Genomic DNA, 25,924 nt, shown 5'->3' with positions numbered 1-25,924 from the left:
GTGGGAATTCTGTTCACAAACAGAACTTATAAAGACACAGACTCAATTTACATGAATAATGGTTGGAATGCGAATACTTACAACTAATCCAGTCTTTAAGAAACAAAACAATGGGAGTGGAGAGAGCATCAAGACAGGCTAAAAAGATGTGTATTGTCTCCAGACAAGACAGCCAGTGAAACTCTGCAGGTCCACGCAACTGTGGGGGTTACAAATAGTGTGACATAAACCCAATATCCCGGTTGAGGCCGTCCTTGTGTGTGCGGAACTTGGCTATCAGTTTCTGCTCAGCGACTCTGCGCTGTCGTGTGTCGCGAAGGCCGCCTTGGAGAACGCTTCCCCAATTTCAGAGGCCGAATGCTCGTGACCGCTGAAGTGCTCCCCAACAGGAAGAGAACAGTCTTGCCTGGTGATTGTCGAGCGGTGTTCATTCATCCGTTGTCGCAGCGTCTGCATAGTTTCCCCAATGTACCATGCCTCGGGACATCCTTTCTGCGGTACCTCACAAGGCACTGCCGGTCGTTTGGTTCTGCACAAGAACCAGGATGTTACACAAAAGGATCTGGATTGGAAAATCAGACATTTTCTTCTGCAAGTCACTGAGGCACGTTGCCATGGTGCCATGGGCTAGTAAAACCCAACAACACCAGTTATTCTCTGTAATATACACAGGGGCTGCTATTCCCTATAATATACACAGGGCTGCTATTCTCTATAACCTACACAAGGGCTGCTATTCTCTATAATATGATGTGGAGATGCCGGCGTTGGACTGGGGTAAACACAGTAAGAAGTTTAACAACACCAGGTTAAAGTCCAACAGGTTTATTTGGTAGCAAAAGCCACACGAGCTTTCGGAGCTCCAAGCCCCTTCTTCAGGTGAGTGGGAATTCTTTTCACAAACAGAGCATAGAAAGACACAAACTCAATTTACATGAATAATGGTTGGAATGCGAATACCTACAACTAATCAAGTCTTTAAGAAACAAAACAACATGAGTGGAGAGAGCATCAAGACAGGCTAAAAAGATGTGTATTGTCTCCAGACAAGACAGCCAGTGAAACTCTGTGGGGGTTACAAGTAGTGGGACATGAACCCAATATCCCGGTTGAGGCCGTCCTCGTGGACAAGGATGTCCCGAGGCATGGTACATTGGGGAAACCATGCAGACGCTACGACAACGGATGAATGAACACCGCTCGACAATCACCAGGCAAGACTGTTCTCTTCCTGTGGGGGAGCACATCAGCAGTCACGGGCATTCAGCCTTGGATCTTCAGGTAAGCGTTCTCCATGGCGGCCTTCACGACACACGACAGTGCAGAGTCGCTGAGCAGAAACTGATAGCCAAGTTCCACACACATGAGGACGGCCTAAACCGGGATGTTGGATTTATGTCACATTATCAGTAAGCCCCACAGCTCGCCCCTGGTCTTGCATAATCTCACCAGCTGTTCTGTCTGGAGACAATACACATCTCTTTAACTTGTGTTTAATGTTCCCTCCAACCACATTATCTGTACCTTTTAAGACCTGGCTGGCTGTAGCGATTTGCATTCTAATTAGTATTCTGTAACTTGATTTCTGTGTCTGTGCACTGTTGGAGAACAGAGACCACTCCATCTGACGAAGGAGCAGCGCTCCGAAAGCTTATGGTATTTGCTACCAAATAAACCTGTTGGACTTTAACCTGGTGTTGTGAGACTTCTTACTGTGCTTACCCCAGTCCAACGCCGGCATCTCCACATCATGACTTTGTAATATACACAGGGGCTGCTATTCTCTATAATATACACAGGGACTGCTATTCTCCATAATATACACAGGGGCTGCTATTCTCTATAATATACACAGGGGCTGCTATTCTCTATAATATACACAGGGGCTGCTATTCTCTATAATATACACAGGGGCTGCTATTCTCTATAATATACACAGGGGCTGCTATTCTCTATAATATACACAGGGACTGCTGTTAGGACCATAAGACCATAAGACATAGGAGCGGAAGTAAGGCCATTCGGCCCATCGAGTCCACTCCACCATTCAATCATGGTTGATTTCAACTCCATTTACCCGCTCTCTCCCCATAGCCCTTAATTCCTCGAGAAATCAAGAATTTATCAATTTCTGTCTTGAAGACGCTCAACGTCTCGGCCTCCACAGCCCTCTGTGGCAATGAATTCCACAGACCCACCACTCTCTGGCTGAAGAAATTTCTCCTCATCTCTGTTCTAAAGTGACTCCCTTTTATTCTAAGGCTGTGCCCCCGCGTCCTAGTCTCCCCTGTTAATGGAAACAACTTCCCTACGTCCATCCTATCTAAGCCGTTCATTATCTTGTAAGTTTCTATCAGATCTCCCCTCAACCTCCTAAACTCCAATGAATATAATCCCACGATCCTCAGACGTTCATCGTATGTCAGGCCTACCATTCCTGGGATCATCCGTGTGAATCTCCGCTGGACCCGCTCCAGTGCCAGTATGTCCTTCCTGAGGTGTGGGGCCCAAAATTGCTCACAGTACTCCAAATGGGGCCTAACCAGTGCTTTATAAAGCCTCAGAAGTACATCCCTGCTTTTGTATTCCAAGCCTCTTGAGATAAATGACAACATTACATTTGCTTTCTTAATTACGGACTCAACCTGCAAGTTTACCTTTAGAGAATCCTGGACTAGGACTCCCAAGTCCCTTTGCACTTTAGCATTATGAATTTTGTCACCGTTTAGAAAATAGTCCATGCCTCTATTCTTTTTTCCAAAGTGTACGACCTCGCACTTGCCCACGTTGAATTTCATCAGCCACTTCTTGGACCACTCTCCTAAACTGTCTAAATCTTTCTGCAGCCTCCCCACCTCCTCAATACTACCTGCCCCTCCACCTATCTTTGTATCATCGGCAAACTTGGCCAGAATGCTCCCAGTCCCGTCATCTAGATCGTTAATATATAAAGAGAACAGCTGTGGCCCCAACACTGAACCCTGCGGGACACCACTTGTCACCGGTTGCCATTCTGAGAAAGAACCTTTTATCCCAACTCTCTGCCTTCTGTCTGACAGCCAATCGTCAATCCATGTTAGTACCTTGCCTCGAATACCAGGGGCCTTATTTTACTCAGCAGTCTCCCGTGAGGCACCTTGTCAAAGGCCTTTTGGAAGTCAAGATAGATAACATCCATTGGCTCTCCTTGGTCTAACCTATTTGTTATCTCTTCAAAGAACTCTAACAGGTTTGTCAGGCACGACCTCCCCTTACTAAATCCATGCTGACTTGTCTTAATCCGACCCTGCACTTCCAAGAATTTAGAAATCTCATCCTTAACGATGGATTCTAGAATTTTGCCAACAACTGAGGTTAGGCTAATTGGCCTATAATTTTCCATAATATACATTTCTCTATAATATACACAGGGACTGCTATTCTCTATAATATACACAGGGGCTGCTATTCTCTATAATATACAAAGGGACTGCTATTCTCTATAATATACACAGGGGCTGCTATTCTCTATAATATACACAGGGGCTGCTATTCTCTATAATATACACAGGGACTGCTATTCTCTATAATATACACAGGGACTGCTATTCTCTATAATATACACAGGGGCTGCTATTCTCTATAATATACACAGGGGCTGCTATTCTCTATAATATACACAGGGGCTGCTATTCTCTATAATATACACAGGGGCTGCTATTCTCTATAATATACACAGGGGCTGCTATTCTCTATAATATACACAGAGACTGCTATTCTCTATAATATACACAGGGGCTGCTATTCTCTATAATATACACAGGGGCTGCTGTTCTCTATAATATACACAGGGGCTGCTATTCTCTATAATATACACAGGGGCTGCTATTCTCTATAATATACACAGGGGCTGCTGTTCTCTATAATATACACAGGGGCTGCTATTCTCTATAATATAGATGTGGAGATGCCGGCGTTGGACTGGGGTAAACACAGTAAGAAGTTTAACAACACCAGGTTAAAGTTAGTGAATGTTTGTGAATGTTTGTGAACAGAATTCCCACTCACCTGAAGAAGGGGCTTGCAGCTCCGAAAGCTTGTGTGGCTTTTGCTACCAAATAAACCTGTTGGACTTTAATCTGGTGTTGTTAAACTTCTTACTCTATAATATACACAGGGGCTGCTATTCTCTACAATATACACAGGGGCTGCTATTCTCTATAATATACACAGGGGCTGCTATTCTCTATAATATACACAGGACTGCTATTCTCTACAATATAAATGATGTGGAGATGCCGGCGTTGGACTGGGGTAAACACAGTAAGAAGTTTAACAACACCAGGTTAAAGTCCAACAGGTTTATTTGGTAGCAAAAGCCACACAAGCTTTCGGAGCTCCAAGCCCCTTCTTCAGGTGAGTGGGAATTCTGTTCACAAACAGGGCATAGAAAGACACAGACTCAATTTACATGAATAATGGTTGGAATGCGAATACTTACAACTAATCAAGTCTTTAAGATACAAACAACGTGAGTGGAGAGAGCATCAAGACAGGCTAAAAAGATGTGTATTGTCTCCAGACAAGACAGCCAGTGAAACTCTGCAGGTCGCGGCAAGCTGTGGGGGTTACAAATAGTGTGACATGAACCCAATATCCCGGTTGATCAATGAGTCGGCCTCTGATCTTTGGGTAAGCGTTCTCCAAGGTGGCCTTCACGACACAGGACAACGCAGAGTCGCTGAGCAGAGATTGATAGCCAAGTTCCGCACACATGAGGATGGCCTCAACCGGGATCTTGGGTTCATGTCACACTATCTGTAACCCCCACGACTTGCCTGGGATTGCAAAATCTCACTAACTGTCCTGACTGGAGACAATACACATCTCTTTAACCTGTGCTTAACCCTCTCTCCACTCACATTGTCTGTACCTTTAAGACTTAATGACCTGTAAAGACTCGCATTCCAACCATTATTTTGTAAATTGAGTTTGTGTCTTTATATGCCCTGTTTGTGAACTGAAATCCCACTCGCCTGATGAAGGAGCAGTGCTCCGAAAGCTAGTGGCTTTTGCTACCAAATAAACCTGTTGGACTTTAACCTGGTGTTATGAGACTTCTTACTGTGTTTACCCCAGTCCAACGCCGGCATCTCCACATTCTGTCGTCAAGTTAATTTTGGATCCATTTAGCTATGTCACCCTGGATCCCATGAGATTTAACCTTATGCAACATCCTACCATGCGGTACCTTGTCAAAGGCCTTGCTAATGTCCATGTCGACAACATCAACTGCACTGCCCTCATCTACGTTCTTGGTTACCTCTTCAAAAAACTCAATCAAATTTGTGAGACATGATTTTCCACTCACAAAGCCTTGATGACTGTCCCCAATCAGTCCTTGCCTCTCTAAATGCCTGTAGATCCTGTTTCTCAAAATATCTTCCAACAACTTACCCACCACAGAAGTAGTTCCCAGGTTTTTTCCTGCAGCCCTTTTTAAACAAAGGTACAACATTTGCCACTCTCCAATCTTCAGGCACCTCACCTGTGACTATCAATGATTCAAATATCTCTGCTAGGGGACCCGCAATTTCCTTCCTAGCCTCCCACAATGTCCTGGGATATACTTCATCAGGTCCCGGGGATTTATCTACCTTGATATGCCTTAAGATTTCCAGCACCTCCTTCTCTGTAACATGTACACTCCTCAAGATATCACTATTTATTTCCCCAAGTTCCCTAACATCCATGCTTTTCTCAACAGTGAATACTGATGAGAAATATGGGGGCGGCACGATAGCACAGTGGTTAGCACTGCTGCTTCACAGCTCCAGGGACCTGGGTTCGATTCCCGGCTCGGGTCACTGTCTGTGTGGAGTTTGCACATTCTCCTCGTGTCTGCGTGGGTTTCCTCCGGGTGCTCCGGTTTCCTCCCACAGTCTAATAGATGTGCGGGCTAAGTTGATTGGCCATGCTAAAATTGCCCCTTAGTGTCCAGAGATGCGTAGGTTAGAGGGATTAGTGGGTAAATATGTAGGGGTCTGGGTGGGTTTGTGGTCGGTGCGGACTTCATGGGCCGAATGGCTCCTTTCTGCGCTGTAGGGTTTCTATGATTCTATGATTTAGGATCTCACCTATCTCTTGTGGACCCGCACATAGAAGACCTTGTTGATCCTTAAGAGGTCCTACTATCTCCCTAGTTACTCTTTTGCCCTTTATGTATTGCTATTCACTATAATATGCACAGGGACTGCTATTCACTATAATATGCACAGGGACTCCTATTCACTATAATATACACAGGGACTCCTATTCTCTATAATATACACAGGGGCTGCTATTCTCTATAATATACACAGGGACTCCTATTCTCTATAATATACACAGGGACTCCTATTCTCTATAATATACACAGGGGCTGTTATTCTCTATAATATACACAGTGGCTGCTATTCTCTGTAATATACACAGGGGCTGCTATTCTCTATAATATACACAGGGGCTGCTATTCTCTATAATATACACAGGGACTGCTATTCTCTATAATATACACAGGGGCTGCTATTCTCTATAATATACACAGGGGCTGCTATTCTCTATAATATACACAGGGACTGCTATTCTCTATAATATACACAGGGGCTGCTATTCTCTATAATATACACAGGGGCTGCTATTCTCTATAATATACACAGTGGCTGCTATTCTCTATAATATACACAGGGACTCCTATTCTCTATAATATACACAGGGACTCCTATTCTCTATAATATACACAGGGGCTGCTATTCTCTATAATATACACAGTGGCTGCTATTCTCTATAATATACACAGGGACTGCTATTCTCTATAATATACACAGGGACTCCTATTCTCTATAATATACGCAGGGGCTGCTATTCTCTATAATATACACAGGGACTGCTATTCTCTATAATATACACAGGGTCTGCTATTCTCTATAATATACACAGTGGCTGCTATTCTCTATAATATACACAGGGACTGCTATTCTCTATAATATACACAGGGACTCCTATTCTCTATAATATACGCAGGGGCTGCTATTCTCTATAATATACGCAGGGGCTGCTATTCTCTATAATATACACAGGGACTGCTATTCTCTATAATATACACAGGGGCTGCTATTCTCTATAATATACACAGGGACTGCTATTCTCTATAATATACACAGGGACTGCTATTTTCTGTAATATACACAGGGACTGCTATTCTCTGTAATATACACAGTGGCTGCTATTCTCTATTATATAAATGATTTGGAAGAAGATGTCGCTGGTCTGATTAGTAAGTTTGCGGATGACACAAAGTTTGCTGGACTTGCGGATAGTGATGAACATTGTCAGAGAATACAGCAGGATATAGATAGGCTGGAACATTGGGCGGAGAAATGGCAGATGGAATTTAATCCGGATAAATGCGAAGTGATGCATTTTGGTAGATCTAATGCAGGGGGGAGCTATACAATAAATGGCAGAACCATCAGGAGTATAGACACACAGAGGGATCTGGGTGTGCAAGTCCACAGATCCTTAAAGGCGGCAGCACAGGTGGAAAAGGTGGTGAAGAAGGCATATGGCATGCTTGCCTTTATTGGACGGGGCATAGAGTATAAAAGTTGGCATATGATGTTGCAGTTATATAGAATGTGGTTCGGCCACATTTGGAATACTGCGTCCAGTTCTGGTCGCCACACTACCAGAAGGACGTGGAGGCTTTGGAGAGAGTGCAGAAAAGGTTTACCAGGATGTTGCCTGGTGTGGAGGGTATTAGCTATGTGGTGAGATTGAGTAAACTCGGGTTGTTCTCCCTGGAAAGACGGAGGTTGAGGGGCGACCTCATAGAAGTTTATAAAATTATGAAGGGCATAGATAAGGTGAACAGTTGGAAGCTTTTTCCCAGGTCAGAAATGACAAACACAAGGGGTCACAAGTTCAAGGTTCAATACAGATATGCGGGGGACGTATTTTACACAGAGGGTGGTGGGGGCCTGGAATGCACTGCCAAGCAAGGTGGTTGAGGCAGACACGCTAGGATCATTTAAGACTTATCTAGATAGCCACATGAACAGACTGCGAGTACAGGGATACAAACGGATGGTCTAGTTAGGAACACATGATCGGTGCAGGCTTGGAGGGCTGAAGGGCCTGTTCCTGTGCTCTATTGTTCTTTGTAATATGCACAGGGGCTGCTATTCTCTGTAATATACACAGGGGCTGCTATTCTCTGTAATATACACAGGGACTGCTATTCTCTGTAATATACACAGGGACTGCTATTCTCTGTAATATACACAGGGACTGCTATTCTCTATAATATACACAGGGACTGCTATTCTCTGTAATATACACAGGGACTGCTATTCTCTGTAATATACACAAGGGCTGCTATTCTCTATAATATACACAGGGACTGCTATTCTCTATAATATACACAGGGACTGCTATTCTCTATAATATACACAGGGACTGCTATTCTCTATAATATACACAGGGACTGCTATTCTCTATAATATACACAGGGACTGCTATTCTCTATAATATACACAGGGACTGCTATTCTCTATAATATACACAGGGGCTGCTATTCTCTATAATATACACAGGGGCTGCTATTCTCTATAATATACACAGGGACTGCTATTCTCTATAATATACACAGGGGCTGCTATTCTCTGTAATATTCACAGGGGCTGCTATTCTCTGTAATATACACAGGGGCTGCTATTCTCTATAATATACACAGGGACTGCTATTCTCTATAATATACACAGGGACTGCTATTCTCTATAATATACACAGGGACTGCTATTCTCTATAATATACACAGGGACTGCTATTCTCTATAATATACACAGGGACTGCTATTCTCTATAATATACACAGGGACTGCTATTCTCTGTAATATACACAAGGGCTGCTATTCTCTATAATATACACAGGGACTGCTATTCTCTATAATATACACAGGGACTGCTATTCTCTGTAATATACACAGGGGCTGCTATTCTCTATAAAATACACAAGGACTGCTATTCTCTATAATATACACAGGGGCTGCTATTCTCTATAATATACACAAGGACTGCTATTCTCTATAATATACACAGGGGCTGCTATTCTCTATAATATACACAGGGGCTGCTATTCTCTGTAATATTCACAGGGGCTGCTATTCTCTATAATATACACAGGGCTGCTATTCTCTATAATATACACAAGGACTGCTATTCTCTATAATATACACAGGGGCTGCTATTCTCTGTAATATTCACAGGGGCTGCTATTCTCTATAATATACACAGGGGCTGCTATTCTCTGTAATATACACAAGGGCTGCTATTCTCTATAATAGACACAGAGGCTGCTATTCTCTGTAATATTCACAGGGGCTGCTATTCTCTATAATATACACAGGGGCTGCTATTCTCTATAATATACACAGGGGCTGCTATTCTCTATAATATACACAGGGGCTGCTATTCTCTATAATATACACAAGGGCTGCTATTCTCTATAATAGACACAGAGGCTGCTATTCTCTGTAATATTCACAGGGGCTGCTATTCTCTGTAATATACACAGGGGCTGCTATTCTCTATAATATACACAGGGACTGCTATTCTCTATAATATACACAGGGGCTGCTATTCTCTATAATATACACAGGGGCTGCTATTCTCTGTAATATACACAAGGGCTGCTATTCTCTGTAATATACACAAGGGCTGCTATTCTCTGTAATATACACAGGGGCTGCTATTCTCTATAATATACACAGGGACAGCTATTCTCTATAATATACACAGGGACTGCTATTCTCTATAATATACACAGGGACTGCTATTCTCTATAATATACACAGGGGCTGCTATTCTCTATAATATTCACAGGGGCTGCTATTCTCTATAATATACACAGGGGCTGCTATTCTCTATAATATACACAGGGGCTGCTATTCTCTGTAATATACACAAGGGCTGCTATTCTCTGTAATATACACAAGGGCTGCTATTCTCTGTAATATACACAGGGGCTGCTATTCTCTATAATATACACAGGGGCTGCTATTCTCTATAATATACACAGGGGCTGCTATTCTCTGTAATATACACAAGGGCTGCTATTCTCTGTAATATACACAGGGGCTGCTATTCTCTATAATATACACAGGGGCTGCTATTCTCTGTAATATACACAAGGGCTGCTATTCTCTGTAATATACACAGGGGCTGCTATTCTCTGTAATATACACAAGGGCTGCTATTCTCTGTAATATACACAGGGGCTGCTATTCTCTATAATATACACAGGGGCTGCTATTCTCTATAATATACACAAGGGCTGCTATTCTCTATAATATACACAGGGGCTGCCATTCTCTATAATATACACAGGGGCTGCTATTCTCTATAACATACACAGGGACTGCTATTCTCTATAATATACACAGGGTCTGCTATTCTCTATAATATACACAGTGGCTGCTATTCTCTATAATATACACAGGGACTGTGATTCTCTATAATATACACAGGGACTGCTATTCTCTATAATATACACAGGGACTGCTATTCTCTATAATATACACAGGGACTGCTATTCTCTATAATATACACAGGGGCTGCTATTCTCTATAATATACACAGGGGCTGCTATTCTCTATAATATACACAGGGGCTGCTATTCTCTATAATATACACAGGGGCTGCTATTCTCTGTAATATACACAGGGGCTGCTATTCTCTGTAATATACACAGGGGCTGCTATTCTCTGTAATATACACAGGGACTGCTATTCTCTGTAATATACACAGGGACTGCTATTCTCTGTAATATACACAGGGACTGGTATTTCTTATAAAATTTGCTGAAAGTGGTGCTATTTGAATAAGAGACGTCATTAGTGCCAAATATAATTCTTTCTTAATATGTGACATGGAATTGCCCCTGTGATGATGGGGTAATGTTTAAGTGCATGAATACTGGCTGGGTTTCTGCTCGCATCAGGTAACTGATGGCTTATCTCTGCCATCTTTGGGTCAGTTTATGGAGTGGAGATGCCGGCGTTGGACTGGGGTAAACACAGTAAGAAGTTTTAACAACACCAGGTTAAAGTCCAACAGGTTTATTTGGTAGCAAATGCCACTCGCTTTCGGAGCGCTGCTCCTTCATCAGGTGAGTTCACCTGACGAAGGAGCAGCGCTCTGAAAGCTAGTGGCATTTGCTGCCAAATAAACCTGTTGGACTTTAACCCGGTGTTGTTAAACTTCTTACTCAGTTTATAGAGCCAGTACTATGGGATTTGTGGATGCAGATGTTACCCTGCAAGGAAGTGACGTCTGCTTTATCAGGGTGACTTTGAGGGGAAGCCAATAGATTTGATAGAAACCGCAATGATGTTCGCAGATTCCTCTGCACCTGCAGATCAGACAAGAGATGCGTTTGCAAAACCTGCGGTAATCACTGCCCCACAATTGTTTGCTATGACTGTGTAAACACTCAGAGCCTATTAGAAACACAAGTGTGAGTTTAACTGTCAATTGCAGTTTGTGCTTGCTGCGTTGAGCCATTCTCTTGTGCTCCATTGATTGACATTACCACACACACAACACACTCAGCCAGAGCTAAACTTGGCCAAGTCACACCGTGCAGGAACTCAGCTCAGCACCAGAGGTATTGCAGGACCTGTTGCACCATCAAAGTGGTTTCAACAGCTTCTAATAATATCCATTCACGTCTCGGCAAAGTACAAATCCAACAAAAAGATAAATCGAGGCACTGTACCCAGAATAAAGTATGGTGTGGGTTCCCTGTGCGGTGCCTTGGGGATGGGCGGGGGAAACAGTCTTGTTTCATTCTGGAGGTTTTCAGTGTGAAATGCTAGGTGGAGTTTCAGATCGAGTGTAAGGGTGAGGCGACAAATCTGAGGATGTGACAGCTCCAGGAGTACTCTGGGTATTAACCCTGAGGGTGTAGTGCTCAGGAATAATAATATGGATTGTAACACAAAGCAAGTGAGTCAGGCAGATACTGATGGCTGGGACTGCTCGCTCGGAATATGGAACACACTGATTCCCTGATGATGACGGGATGAGTCTGCAAGCGTGAGGTTGATTGGATGGGGGAGAGGAATAGTGGATTGTGACCGAAGGAATTTAAATCCAATCAAAGCAATTTTGGTTTTCAATCTGATCTGCACTTCAAATCGTAAAATAAAAACAAACTACTGCCCAAGCGGAATCATGGAAACAAGGAGGGCAATGCCTGGCAAACACAGCAGATCCAGCAGCAGAGGGAAACGGGGTGGGGGGTTTGATATTTCATGTCAAATCTCCCTTCCTCAGAACAGACCTGAACATTCCACTGAATACATCTCTACAATGTTCATAGTATAAATCTCTGCTAACTCTCTTTCCTTTCAGCTCTGACAAAGGGTCATCTAGACAAAACGTTGGTTCTATTCTCTCTCCACAGATGCTGTCAGACCTGCTGAGATTTTCCAGCATTTTTCTGTTTTTGTTTCAGATTCCAGCATCCGCAATATTTTGTGTTTATCTACAATCATAGAAATCATAGAAACCCTAGTGCAGAAGGAGGCTATTCGGCCCATCGAGTCTGCACCAACCACAATCCCACCCAGGCCCTACCTCCACATATTTACCCGCTAATCCCTCTAACCTACGCATCCCAGGACACTAAGGGGCAATTTTAGCATGGCCAATCAACCTAACCCGCACATCTTTGGACTGTGGGAGGAAACCGGAGCACCCGGAGGAAACCCACGCAGACACAAGGAGAATGTGAAAACTCCACACAGACAGTGACCCGAGCCGGGAATCGAACCCGGGACCCTGGAGCTGTGAAGCAGCAGTGCTAACCACTGTGCTACCGTGCGGCCCCTGTTTGATCTGGTTAGTATTTCCACATTCTTATCATCTACAATGACAGACAGAATAAGCCTGCATTTATATAGCAACTTAAGGGAATCACAACAATTTGTATATAAACTTGGGGCGATACGCTGGCACATGGTCAGCACTGCTATCTCTCAGCACCAGGGACACGGTTCAATTCTCGGCTTGGGTCACTGTCCGTGCGGAGTCTGCACGTTCTCCCCGTGTCTGCATGGGTTTCCTCCAGGTGCTCCGGTTTCCTCCCACAGTCTGAAAGACGTGCTGATTAGGTGCATTGGCCATGCTAAATTCTCCCTCAATGTACCCGAACAGGCACCGGAGTGTGGCGACTAGGGGATTTTCACAGTAACTTCATTGCATTGTTAATATAGGCCTACTTATGACACTAATAAAGAAACTTTAAAACTTTATATGAAAGCAGATTCAATAGTAACTTCCAGAGGGGAACTGGATAAATAATTGAAAGAAAATTATTCAATGACGAAAGGGGTGGAGAGGTGAATAGGATGAATTGGATAGCACAGATACAATGGGCCAAAGAGCCTCCTTCTGTGCTAGATCATCTCATTCTATGAAAATGCTCCAAGCTGCTTCACAGGATGTGGAAATGCCGGCATTGGACTGGGGTGGGGCACAGTAAGAAGTCTCACAACACCAGGTTAAAGTCCAACAGGTTTATTTGGTAGCACGGGCTTTTGGAGCGTTGCCCCCTTCATCGGGTGAGCGGAGGATTGGATTCACAAACAGGGCATATATAGACACAGGCTTAACTTACAAGATAATGGTTGGAATGCGAGTTTAATGTTAAGTCTCTGAAAGCTCGTATTACCAAATAAACCTGTTGGACTTTAACCTGGTGTTGTGAGACTACTTACTGTGCTTCACAGAAGTATTGACAGTGAGTCACACAGCATCACAACAGGTGACATATTTAGAAGAGAGAGGGATAGGCACAGAGAGGTTTAGAGAGAGGATTTCAGAGCTTAGGACACAGCCACCAATGGGGGAGTGAGTGTGGAGAGGCCAGGACTGGAGGATCACAGTGATGTCAGAGGGTTGTACAGCCAGAGGTGACCACAGAGAGGAGGGGCAAAATTATGGAGGGGTTTGAAAAAAGGAGGATTTTAAAATGAAGGTTTTGTTTAGAGGTAAGTATTTAGCCACAGTTGCCATCTCTCTCCATTAGTAAGTGACAATTGGTGATAGATGGCCTGAGGGGCACCACTCTGCAAGTGCTGGACAATGTGAGGAGGCAGTAAACTACCACAGCCAGTATAGTAGCCACATCATTGGCATCACACTGTAGCTATCCAGCTAACTCCCCACAAGGCACTGCTTAATCAGGAACCAATGTCAATCAGTGAGCACAGGGACTGACAGGGGAACAGAATTTGGTGTGGGCTAGGATAGGGTGAACAGAGTTTTGGATGATCTCAAATTTGTGAAAAGTGGAATGTGGGAGACTAGCCCGGAGTGAACTGGAATAGTCGGGTCCAGAGGTGACAAAGGAACAGATGAGAATTTCAGCAGCAGGCAGAATCAGAAAAGGTTGGTTTTAGTCACAGACAGGATGTGAACCCTGGAATCTTTTATAACCACCAGAGATGGGGCCAGTATGATTCAATCACACATACAGGATACAATGCAGCGTCTTTCCACATCAGGCCTTGTCTGCAGGCAAAGCATTAGAGAATATCAGTAGAAAGGTGCAGCCTGTGGATCAGCAGAGCAAGGCGGCTGTGAATGGAGTTACTGTTGCCTGGGGCAAGGCGAGTCTAAATGTGAGGCAGGGCGAGGGTGGGGAAGAGGGAGGGGATAGACTGGATGGTGACTCTAAGGGTCTGTGAGGTTTTGAATCTTGTAATGTAACACATTTGTCTAGATCGATTTCAGTGAATCCTTCAGAACCAAGATCACCTGAAGATTCCGAGCAGAACTGACCCATCATCCTCCGGGTTGAACCACATCATTTTTAAACCTCATGGAAAATTCTATCATATTCTGCCCAACCTCCTCTGAAGGCCTGCTTTGCAATGAGATTATGAATGAGATCTTTCACATTGCACAATACCAGATTAAAATATTCGGTTCTCGAGTTGATTCCTCTGTATTCAATTTGGGAAAGCCAAACATTTATTTTTATTTGTTCAGGGGATGTGGGTGTCAAAGTAAAAGAGCAGCAGAGGGACAGGCCCTTCGGCCCACCCAGTCTGTGCTAACACAGATGCCTCTCTAATCTAATATTTTCTTGCCTCTACGTGGTTCATATCCCTCTACCCGCTGCCTATTCCTGTATCTATCCAGATGCCTCTTGAACGTTGTTATAGAATCTGCTTCCCCCACCTCCTCCAGCAGCGCATTCCTGGCATTCACCACCCTCTGTGTGAAAAACCTGCCCCTTACATCTCTTTTAAACTTTCCCCCTCTCGATTTCTGATAAAAACCTGTCCCAACCAGGGACTGTACCCCAGTGTTATACAGTGACAGACCCGTCCCCACCAGTACTGTACCCCCAGTGTTATACAGTGACAGACCCATCCCCACCAGTACTGTACCCCAGTGTTATACAGTGACAGACCCATCCCCACCAGTACTGTACCCCAGTGTTATACAGTGACAGACCCATACCCACCAGTACTGTACCCCAGTGTTATACAGTGACAGACCCATACCCACCAGTACTGTACCCCAGTGTTATACAGTGACAGACCCATCCCCACCAGTACTGTATCCCAATGTTATACAGTGACAGACCCATACCCACCAGTACTGTACCCCAGTGTTATACAGTGACAGACCCGTCCCCACCAGTACTGTACCTCAGTGTTATACAGTGACAGACCCATCCCCACCAGTACTGTACCCCAGTGTTATACAGTGACAGACCCATACCCACCAGTACTGTACCCCAGTGTTATACAGTGACAGACCCATACCCACCAGTACTGTACCCCAGTGTTATACAGTGACAGACCCATCCCCACCAGTACTGTATCCAGCGTTATACAGTGACAGACCCACCCCCACCAGTTCTGTACTGTACAGAACTGTACCCCAGTGTTATAGTGACTGAACCGTCCCCACCAGTACTGTATCCACTGTACAGACCCATACCCACCAATACTGTACCCCAGTGTTATACAGTGACAGACCCATCCCCACCAGTACTGTATCCAGCGTTATACAGTGACAGACCCATCCCCACCAGTACTGTACCCCAGTGTTATACAGCGACAGACCCGTCCCCACCAGTACTGTACCCCAGTGTTATACAGCGACAGACCCGTCCCCACCAGTACAGTACCCCAGTGTGAAAAGTGACAGACCCATCCCCACCAGTACTGTACCCCAGTGTTATACAGCGACAGACCCGTCCCCACCAGTACTGTCCCCAGTGTTATAGTGACAGACCCGTCCCCACCAATACTGTGCCTCAGTGTTATACAGTGACAGACCCGTCCCCACCAGTACTGTATCCCAGTGTTAGACAGCGATAGACCCGTCCCCACCAGTACTGTATGCCAGTGTTATACAGTGGCAGACTTGTCCCCACCAGTACTGTACCCCAATGTAATACAGTGACAGACTCGTCTCCACCAGTACTGTACCCCAATGTTATACAGTGACAGACTCGTCCCCGCCAGTACTGTACCCGTGTTATAGTGACAGAACCATCCCCACCAGTACTGTACCCCATTATTATACAGTGACAAGCCGTCCCCACCAGTACTGTATCCCAGTGTTACACAGTGACAGACCCGTCCCCACCAGTACTGTATCCCAGTGTTACACAGTGACTGACCAGTCCCCACCAGTACTGTACCCTAGTGTTATAGTGACATCTCAGTGCCCACCAGTACTGTACCCTAGTTTTATACAGTGACAGACCCGTCCCCACCAGTACTGTACCCCAGTGTTATACAGTGTCAGACTCGTCCCCACCAGTACTGTATCCCAGTGTTATACAGTGACAGACCCGTCCCCACCAGTACTGTATCCCAGTGTTATACAGGGACAGACCCGTCCCCACCAGTACTGTACCCCAGTGTTATAGTGGCAGACCAGTCCCCACCAGTACTGTACCCTAGTGTTATAGTGACAGACCAGTCCCCACCAGTACTGTACCCTAATGTTATACAGTGACAGACCAGTCCCCACCAGTACTGTACCCCAGTGTTATACAATGACAGACCCAAAAGCACTAGTACTGCACTCCAGTGTTATACAGCGACAGACCCGTCCCCACCAGTACAGTACCCCAGTGTCATACAGCGACAGACTCGTCCCCACCAGTACTGTACCCCAGTGTTATACAGTGACAGACCCGTCCCCACCATCTCTGTACCCCAGCGTTATAGTGACAGAACCATCCCCACCAGTACTGTACCCCAGTGTTACACAGCGACAGACCCATCCCCACCAGTACTGGACCCGTGTTAGACAGTGACAGACCCATCCCCAACTGTACTGTATCCCAGTGTTATACAGTGACAGATCCATCCCCACCAGTACTGTACCCCAGTGTTATACAGTGACAGACACGTCCCCACCAGTACTGTACCCCAGTGTTATAGTGACAGACCCGTCCCCACCAGTACTGTACTGCAGTGTTATAGTGACAGACCTGACCCCACCAGTACTGTACCCCAGTGTTAGACAGTGACAGACCCTTCCCCACAAAACTGTATCCCAGTGTTATACAGTGACAGACCCATTCCCACCAGTATTGTACCCCAGTGTAATACACTGACAGACTCGTCCCCACCAATACCGGACCCCAGTGTTATAGTGACAGACCCGTCCCCACCAGTACTGTACCCCAGTGTTATAGTGACAGACCCGTCCCCACCAGTACTGTACCCCAGTGTTATACAGTGACAGACCCATCCCCACCAGTACTGTACCCCAGTGTTACACAGTGACAGACCCATCCCCACCAGTACTGTACCCCAGTGTTATACAGTGACAGACCCACCTCCACCAGTGCTGTACCCCAGTGTTATACAGTGACAGACCCGTCCCCACCAATACTGTACCCCAGTGTTATACAGTGACAGACCCTTCCCCACAAAACTGTACCCCAGTGTTATACAGTGACAGACCCGTCCCCACCAGTACTGTAACCCAGTGTTATACAGTGACAGACCCATCCCCACCTGTACTGTAACCCAGTGTTATACAGTGACAGACCCGTCCCCACCAGTACTGTACTCCAGTGTTATACAGTGACTGACCCGTCCCCACCAGTACTGTATCCCAGTGTTATACAGTGACAGACCCGCCCCCACCAATACTGTACCCCAGTGTTATACAGTGACAGACCTTTCCCCACCAGTACTGTACCCCAGTGTTATACAGTGACAGACTCGTCCCCACCAATCCTGCACCCCAGTATTACAGTGACAGACCCGTCCCCACCAGTACTGTACCCCAGTGTTATACAGTGACAGACCCGTCCCCACCAATACTGTACCCCAGTGTTATACAGCGACAGACCCGTCCCCACCAGTACTGTCCCCAGTGTTATAGTGACAGACCCGTCCCCACCAGTACTGTGCCCCAGTGTTACACAGTGACAGACCCGTCCCCACCAGTATTGTACCCCAGTGGTAGACAGTGATAGACCCATCCCCACCAGGACTGTATGCCAGTGTTATACAGCGACAGACTTGTCCCCACCAGTACTGTACCCCAATGTTATACAGTGACAGACTCGTCCCCGCCAGTACTGTACCCCAGTGTTATACAGTGAGTGACCCATTCCCACCAGTACTATACCCTAGTGTTATACAGTGACAGACCCGTCCCCACCAGTACTGTACCCCAGTGTTACACAGCGACAGACCCATCCCCACCAGTACTGTACCCCAGTGTTATACAGTGACAGACCCATCCCCAACAGTACTGTACCCCAGTGTTAGACAGTGACAGACCCTTCCCCACAAAACTGTATCCCAGTGTTATACAGCGACCTACCCATTCCCACCAGTACTGTATCCCAGGGTTAGTGACAGGCCCGTCCCCACCAGTACTGTACCCCAATGTTATCGTGACAGAACCATCCCCACCAGTACTGTACCCCAATGTTATCGTGACAGAACCATCCCCACCAGTACTGTACCCCAGTGTTATACGGTGACAGACCCATCCCCACCAGTACTGTACCCCAGTGTCATACAGCGACAGACTCATCCCCACCAGTACTGTACCCCAGTGTTATACACTGACAGACCCATCCCCACCAGTACTGTACCCCAGTGTTATACAGTGACAGACCCGTCCCCACCAGTACTGTACCCCAGTGTTATACAGCGACAGACTTATCCCCACCAGTACTGTACCCCAGTGTTATAGTAACAGACAGGTCCCCACCAGTATTGTACCCAGTGTTATACACTGACAGACCTGTCCCCACCAGTACTGTACCCCAGGGTAATAAGTGCCAGATCCATCCCCACCAGTACTGTACCCCAGTGTTGTACAGTGACAGACCTGTCCCCACCAGTACTGTACCCCAGTGTTATACAGTGACAGATCTGTCCCCACCAGTACTGTACCCCAGTGTTATACAGCAACAGACCCATCTCCACCAGTACTGTACCCCAGTGTTATACAGTGACAGACCCGTCCCCACCAGTACTGTACCCCAGTGTTATGCAGTGACAGACTCGTCCACACCAGTACTGTACCCCAGTGTTATACAGTGACAGACCCGTCCCCACCAATACTGTACCCCAGTGTTATAGTGACAGACCCGTCCCCACCAGTACTGTACCCAGTGTTATACAGTGGCAGACCTGTCCCCACCTGTACTGTATCCCAGTGTTATACAGCAACAGACCCGTCCCCACCAGTACTGTACCCTAGTGTTATACAGTGACAGACCCGTCCCCCCCAGTACAGTACCCCAGTGTTATACAGTGACAGACTCGTCCACACCAGTACTGTACCCCAGTGTTATACAGTGACAGACCCGTCCCCACCAATACTGTACCCCAGTGTTATAGTGACAGACCCGTCCCCACCAGTACTGTACCCAGTGTTATAGTGACAGACCTGTCCCCACCAGTCCTGTACCCCAGTGTTATACAGCAACAGACCCGTCCCCCCCAGTACAGTACCCCAGTGTTATACAGTGACAGACTTATCCCCACCAGTACTGTACCCCAGTGTTATACAGTGACAGACTCGTCCCCACCAGTACTGTACCCCAGTGTTATACAGTGACTGACCCGTCCCCACCAGTTCTGTACCCCAGTGATATACAGTGACAGACCCGTCCCCACCAGAACTGTACCCCAGTGTTATAGTGACAGACCCGTCCCCACCAGTACTGTACCCAGTGTTATACAGTGGCAGACCTGTCCCCACCTGTACTGTATCCCAGTGTTATAGTGACAGACCTGTCCCCACCAGTACTGTACCCCAGTGTTATACAGTGACGGACTCGTCCCCACCAGTACTGTACCCCAATGATATAGTGACTTACCCATCCCCACCAGCACTGTACCCAGTGTTATACAGTGACAGACCCGTCCCCACCAGTTCTGTACCCGTGTTATACAGTGATAGACCCATCCCCACCAGTACTGTACCCCAGTGTTATACAGTGACAGACCCATCCCCACCAGTACAGTACCCCAGTATTATACAGTGACAGACTTATCCCCACCAGTACTGTACGCCAGTGTTGTACAGTGACGGACTCGTCCCCACCAGTACTGTACCCCAGTGTTATAGTGACTGACCCGTCCCCACCAGTTCTGTACCCCAGTGGTAGACAGTGACAGACCCGTTCCCATCAGTATTTGACCCCGTTCCCAGCTCCTTACCTGACGAATGCCCCTCCTCCTGTTCTGAACTGGTGTATCCGTCACTGCCTCCACTGGATGGTCGCTGCGCTGGAACTGTCAGAACCTGGCGTCTCTTGAATCTGGGTATTGAGATCGGGGGTCCGCCGCTGTCCCATAGCCGGTGTACCCTCTGCCCCCTCCGCAGGGCGCTCGGCACGTGTTCACCATGGTGTGGGGAGGCAGAATCCCTCCCATTGTCTACATGGTCCTCCCGATTAATCTCCTGGCTCAGGTTTCTCTCTGTCTGGCCGACATCCTCCTCTGTCTGACCCGCGTCCCCCTCCCTGTGGTCCGGGTAATTTGGTTTTACTTTCTTGGGACCCTGGTTACATTTGGATTCTTGGCTCTGGGTGTGAATTCTCTGTCCCTCTGGCAGTTGGGGGATCCCAGGATTGTCCACTATCCTCAATTTTTCCAGTGTCTCCATACAGTCCAGTGTCTCCGGACCTTCTAGTGTCCTGGCATTGTCCAGTGTCTCCATACAGTCCTGTGTCCCCCCGCTGTCCAGTGTCTCTGGGCTGTCCAGTGCCCCCCCGCTGCCCAGTGTCTCCCCGCTGTCCAGTGTCTCCCCGCTGTCCAGTGTCTCCCCGCTGTCCAGTGCCCCCCGCTGCCCAGTGGCCCCCCGCTGCCCAGTGTCTCCCCGCTGCCCAGTGGCCCCCCGCTGCCCAGTGCCCCCCCGCTGCCCAGTGGCCCCCCGCTGCCCAGTGTCTCCCCGCTGCCCAGTGGCCCCCCGCTGCCCAGTGTCTCCCCGCTGCCCAGTGGCCCCCCGCTGCCCAGTGCCCCCCCGCTGCCCAGTGGCCCCCCGCTGCCCAGTGTCTCCCCGCTGTCCAGTGGCCCCCCGCTGCCCAGTGCCCCCCCGCTGCCCAGTGGCCCCCCGCTGCCCAGTGTCTCCCCGCTGTCCTGGGCTGTAGCCGCCGCTCTGTCCAGCACAGTCTGCAGGAAGGCGAGTCGGAACTTCTCCTGGGCCAGGAGCAGCTGGCGGTGGCGGAGTCGGACGCGGCTCTGTTCCAGCTCTGCCCGCAGCTGGGGCAGGCTCTGGATGTCCATGTGCGGAGCCTCTGCCCCCGGGAACTCCCGCAGCCAGTGCCGCTGAAACTCCCCCGGCTCCCACATCCCGGAGCGGCCCCGCAGCGATTCCGGTCCCGGAGCGGCCACTCCTTCCGTCTGCTTCAGACTGGCTCACTCTGTCTCAGCTCCGCTTCCGCCTCCCGCCCCCTGTGTCCGCTCGGCACATCGGGGGCAGGAGGAGCGGGACCCCCCAATACAGACACACTCACCCCCACCCCCCCCCAACTCATCCCCCCAACACACCCACCCCCCCACACTCCCCTCACCCCCCCCTACACTCCCCCCACCCCCCCCACACTCCCCCCACCCCCCCCACCCCCCCCCACACTCTCCCCACCCCCCCACACTCTCCCACCCCCCCTCACACTCTCCCCCACCCCCCCCCCACACTCCCCCCACCCCCCCCCCCACACTCCCCCCACCCCCCCCCCCCCCACACTCCCCCCCACCCCCCCCCAACACTCCCCCCACCCCCCCCCCCACACTCCCCCCACCCCCCCCCACACTCCCCCCACCCCCCCCCCACACTCCCCCCACCCCCCACCACTCCCCCCACCCCCCCCCCCACACTCCCCCCACCCCCCCCCCACACTCCCCCCACCCCCCACCCACACTCCCCCCACCCCCCACACTCCCCCCACCCCCCCACACTCCCCCCAACCCCCCCCACACTCCCCCCCACCCCCCCCACACTCCCCCCACCCCCCCACACCCCCCCCACACTCCCCCACCCCCCCCCCACACCCCCCACACTCCCCCCCCCCCCCCACACTCCCCCCACCCCCCCCACACTCCCCCCACCCCCCCCACACTCCCCCCACCCCCCCCACACCCCCCCCACACTCCCCCCACCCCCCCCCACACTCCCCCCACCCCCCCCCACACTCCCCCCACCCCCCCCACACTCCCCCCACCCCCCCCACACTCCCCCCACCCCCCCCACACGCCCCCCACCCCCCCCTACACCCACCCCACCCCACTACACCCACCCCCACCCCCCTACACCCACCCCGCCCCCCCCACACTCCCCCCAACCCCCTACACTCCCCCACCCCCCTACACTCCCCCCACCCCCCCTACACTCCCCCCACCCCCCCTACACTCCCCCCACCCCCCCTACACTCCCCCCACCCCCCCTACACTCCCCCCACCCCCCCTACACTTCCCCACCCCCCCCTAACACTCCCCCACCCCCCCTACACTCCCCCCACCCCCCCTACACTCCCCCCACCCACCCCCCACACACTCCCCCCACCCCCCCCACACAACACCCCCCACCCCCCCCCACACTCCCCCACCCCCCCACCCCCCCACACTCCCCCACCCCCCCACACTCCCCCCACCCCCCCACACACTCCCCCCACCCCCCCACACACTCCCCCCACCCCCCCACACACTCCCCCCACCCCCCCACACACTCCCCCCACCCCCCACACACTCCCCCCACCCCCCCACACACTCCCCCCACCCCCCACACACTCCCCCCCACCCCCCCACACACTCCCCCCACCCCCCCCACACACTCCCCCCACCCCCCCACACACTCCCCCCCACCCCCCCACACACTCCCCCCACCCCCACACACACTCCCCCAACCCCCCTCACACACTCACCCCCCCTACACTCCCCCCACCACCCCCCACACTCCCCCCACCCCCCCACACTCCCCCCACCCCCCCCACACACTCCCCCCACCCCCCCCACACACTCCCCCCACCCCCCTACACTCCCCCCACCCCCCCACACTCCCCCCACCCCCCCCCCACACTCCCCCACCCCCCCCCACACTCCCCCCACCCCCCGCACACTCCCCCCACCCCCCGCACACTCCCCCCACCCCCCGCACACTCCCCCCACCCCCCGCACACTCCCCCCACCCCCCGCACACTCCCCCCACCCCCTGCACACTCCCCCCACCCCCCGCACACTCCTCCCCCCCCCCCCACACTCCCCCCCACCCCCCACACTCCCCCCACCCCCTCCGCACTCCCCCCACCCCCCCACACTCCCCCACCCCCCCCCACACTCCCCCCACCCCCCCCACACTCCCCCCACCCCCCCCCACACCCCCCCCACATCCCCCCACCCCCCCCACCCCCCCCACACTCCCCACACCCCCCCCACACTCCCCCCACCCCCCACACTCCCCCCACCCCCCCCACACTCCCCCCACCCCCCCCACACTCCCCCACCCCCCCACACTCCCCCACCCCCCCCACACTCCCCCACCCCCCTCACACACTCACCCCCCCACACACTCCCCCACCCCCTCACACACTCACCCCCCCCACACACTCCCCCACCCCCCCCACACACTCCCCCCCCCCACCCCCAAACACTCCCCCCCACCCCCCCACACCCCCCCCCACACACACTCCCCCCTCACACACACTCCTCCCTCACACACACTCCTCCCCCACACACACTCCCCCCAACCCCCTCCACACACTCCCCCCCCCCCCCACACACACTCCCCCCCCACACACACTCCCCCCCCAGACACACTCCCCCCCCCCACACACACTCCCCCCCCACACACACTCCCCCCAACCCCCCCCACACACTCCCCCCCACACACACTCCCCCCACCCCCCCACACATACTCACCCCACCCCCCCCCACACTCACCTCCACCCCCCACTCACACTCAACCCCATCCCCCCCACACGCACTCACCCCCATCCCCCCCACACGCACTCACCCCCTACACTCCCCCACACCTCACCAACCCCCCGCCGCACTCACCCCCACCCACACCCCCACCCCCACCCCCACCCCCAACCACCCACACCCCCCCCAACCACCCACACCTCCACCCCCTCCAACCACCCACACCCCAACCACCCCCACCCCCCCCAACCACCCCACCCCCCCCCAACCACCGCCACCACCCCCACCCCCCCCAATCACCCACACCCGCACCCCCCCCAATCACCCACACCCGCACCCCCCAACCACCCACACCCCCACCCCCCCAACCACCCACTCCCCCACCCCCAACCACCCACACCCAAACCCCACCCCCAAACCACCCCCACCCAAACCCCACCCCCAACCACCCCCACCCCCAACCCCCCCACCCTAACCCCCCACAACCCCCCCACCCCAACCCCCCACAACCCCAACCCCCCACAAACCCAAACCCCCACCCCCCCACACCCCCCAACCCCACCCCCCCCACGCCCGCCCCAACCCCCCACACCGCCAACCCCCCACACCCCAACCCCCCCAACCACCCCCACCCCCCCAACCACCCACACGCCCACCCCCCCCAACCACCCACACTCCCACCCCCCCCAACCACCCACCCCCCCAAACACCCCCACCCCCCATCCACCCACACCCCCACCCCCCCCACCACCCACGCCCACAACCCCCCCCAACCACCCCCACCCCCACCCCCACCCCCCCCAACCACCCACACCCCCACACCCGCCAACCACCCACACCCCCACCCCTCCCAACCACCCACGCCCCCAACCACCCACCCCCCCAACCACCCACACCCCCACCCCCCCCAGCCCCCCCACATCACCCACACCCCCACCCCCCCAACCACCCACACCCCCACCCCCCCAACCACCCACCCCCCCAACCACCCACAACCCATCCCCCAAACACCCACACCCCCACCCCCCCAACCACCCACCCCCCCAACCACCCACACCCCCAACCACCCACACCCCCACCCCCCCACACCCCCACCCCCGCCAACCACCCCCAACCCCGCCAACCACCCACCCCCCCACCACCCCAAACACCCACACCCCCCACCCCCCCAAACACCCACACCCCCACCTCCCCAACCACCCACCCCCCCAACCACCCACAACCCCACCCCCCAACCACCCACACCCCCACCCCTCCAACCACCCACACCCCCAACCCCCCCAACCACCCACACCCCCAACCCCCCCACACCCCCACCCTCCCAACCACCCACACCCCCAACCACCCCCACCCCCCCAACCAACCACACACCCCCCCCAACCACCCACCCCGCCAACCACCCACCCCCCCCCAACCACTCACCCCCCCAACCACCCACCCCCCCAACCACCCACACCCCCCCAACCACCC

The 25,924-nt window shown here is 51.4% G+C and overlaps 1 protein-coding gene across 1 annotated transcript in view; it reads right to left on the bottom strand.

Moving 5' to 3' along the window:
• Positions 1 to 21,952, bottom strand: part of LOC144488221 (uncharacterized) — a gene marked incomplete at its 3' end in the record, with an annotated part of 89,178 nt that extends 67,226 nt beyond the window's left edge. The window contains exons 1-2 of the mRNA XM_078206249.1: positions 21,468 to 21,952; positions 20,756 to 21,366 (exon numbers count right to left, since the gene is read on the bottom strand). Coding sequence (XP_078062375.1) covers positions 20,756 to 21,366; positions 21,468 to 21,889 — 1,033 coding nt within the window. The remainder of the gene's footprint in view (positions 1 to 20,755; positions 21,367 to 21,467) is intronic.
• Between the last annotated feature and the right edge of the window lie 3,972 nt (positions 21,953 to 25,924).

This window comes from Mustelus asterias, unplaced genomic scaffold (genome assembly GCF_964213995.1).
Source record: "Mustelus asterias unplaced genomic scaffold, sMusAst1.hap1.1 HAP1_SCAFFOLD_1381, whole genome shotgun sequence".
In the NCBI taxonomy this organism is placed as follows: Eukaryota; Metazoa; Chordata; class Chondrichthyes; order Carcharhiniformes; family Triakidae; genus Mustelus; species Mustelus asterias.
Note: the sequence above shows the minus strand (reverse complement) of the source record. Positions and strands in the feature narration are given on the sequence as shown.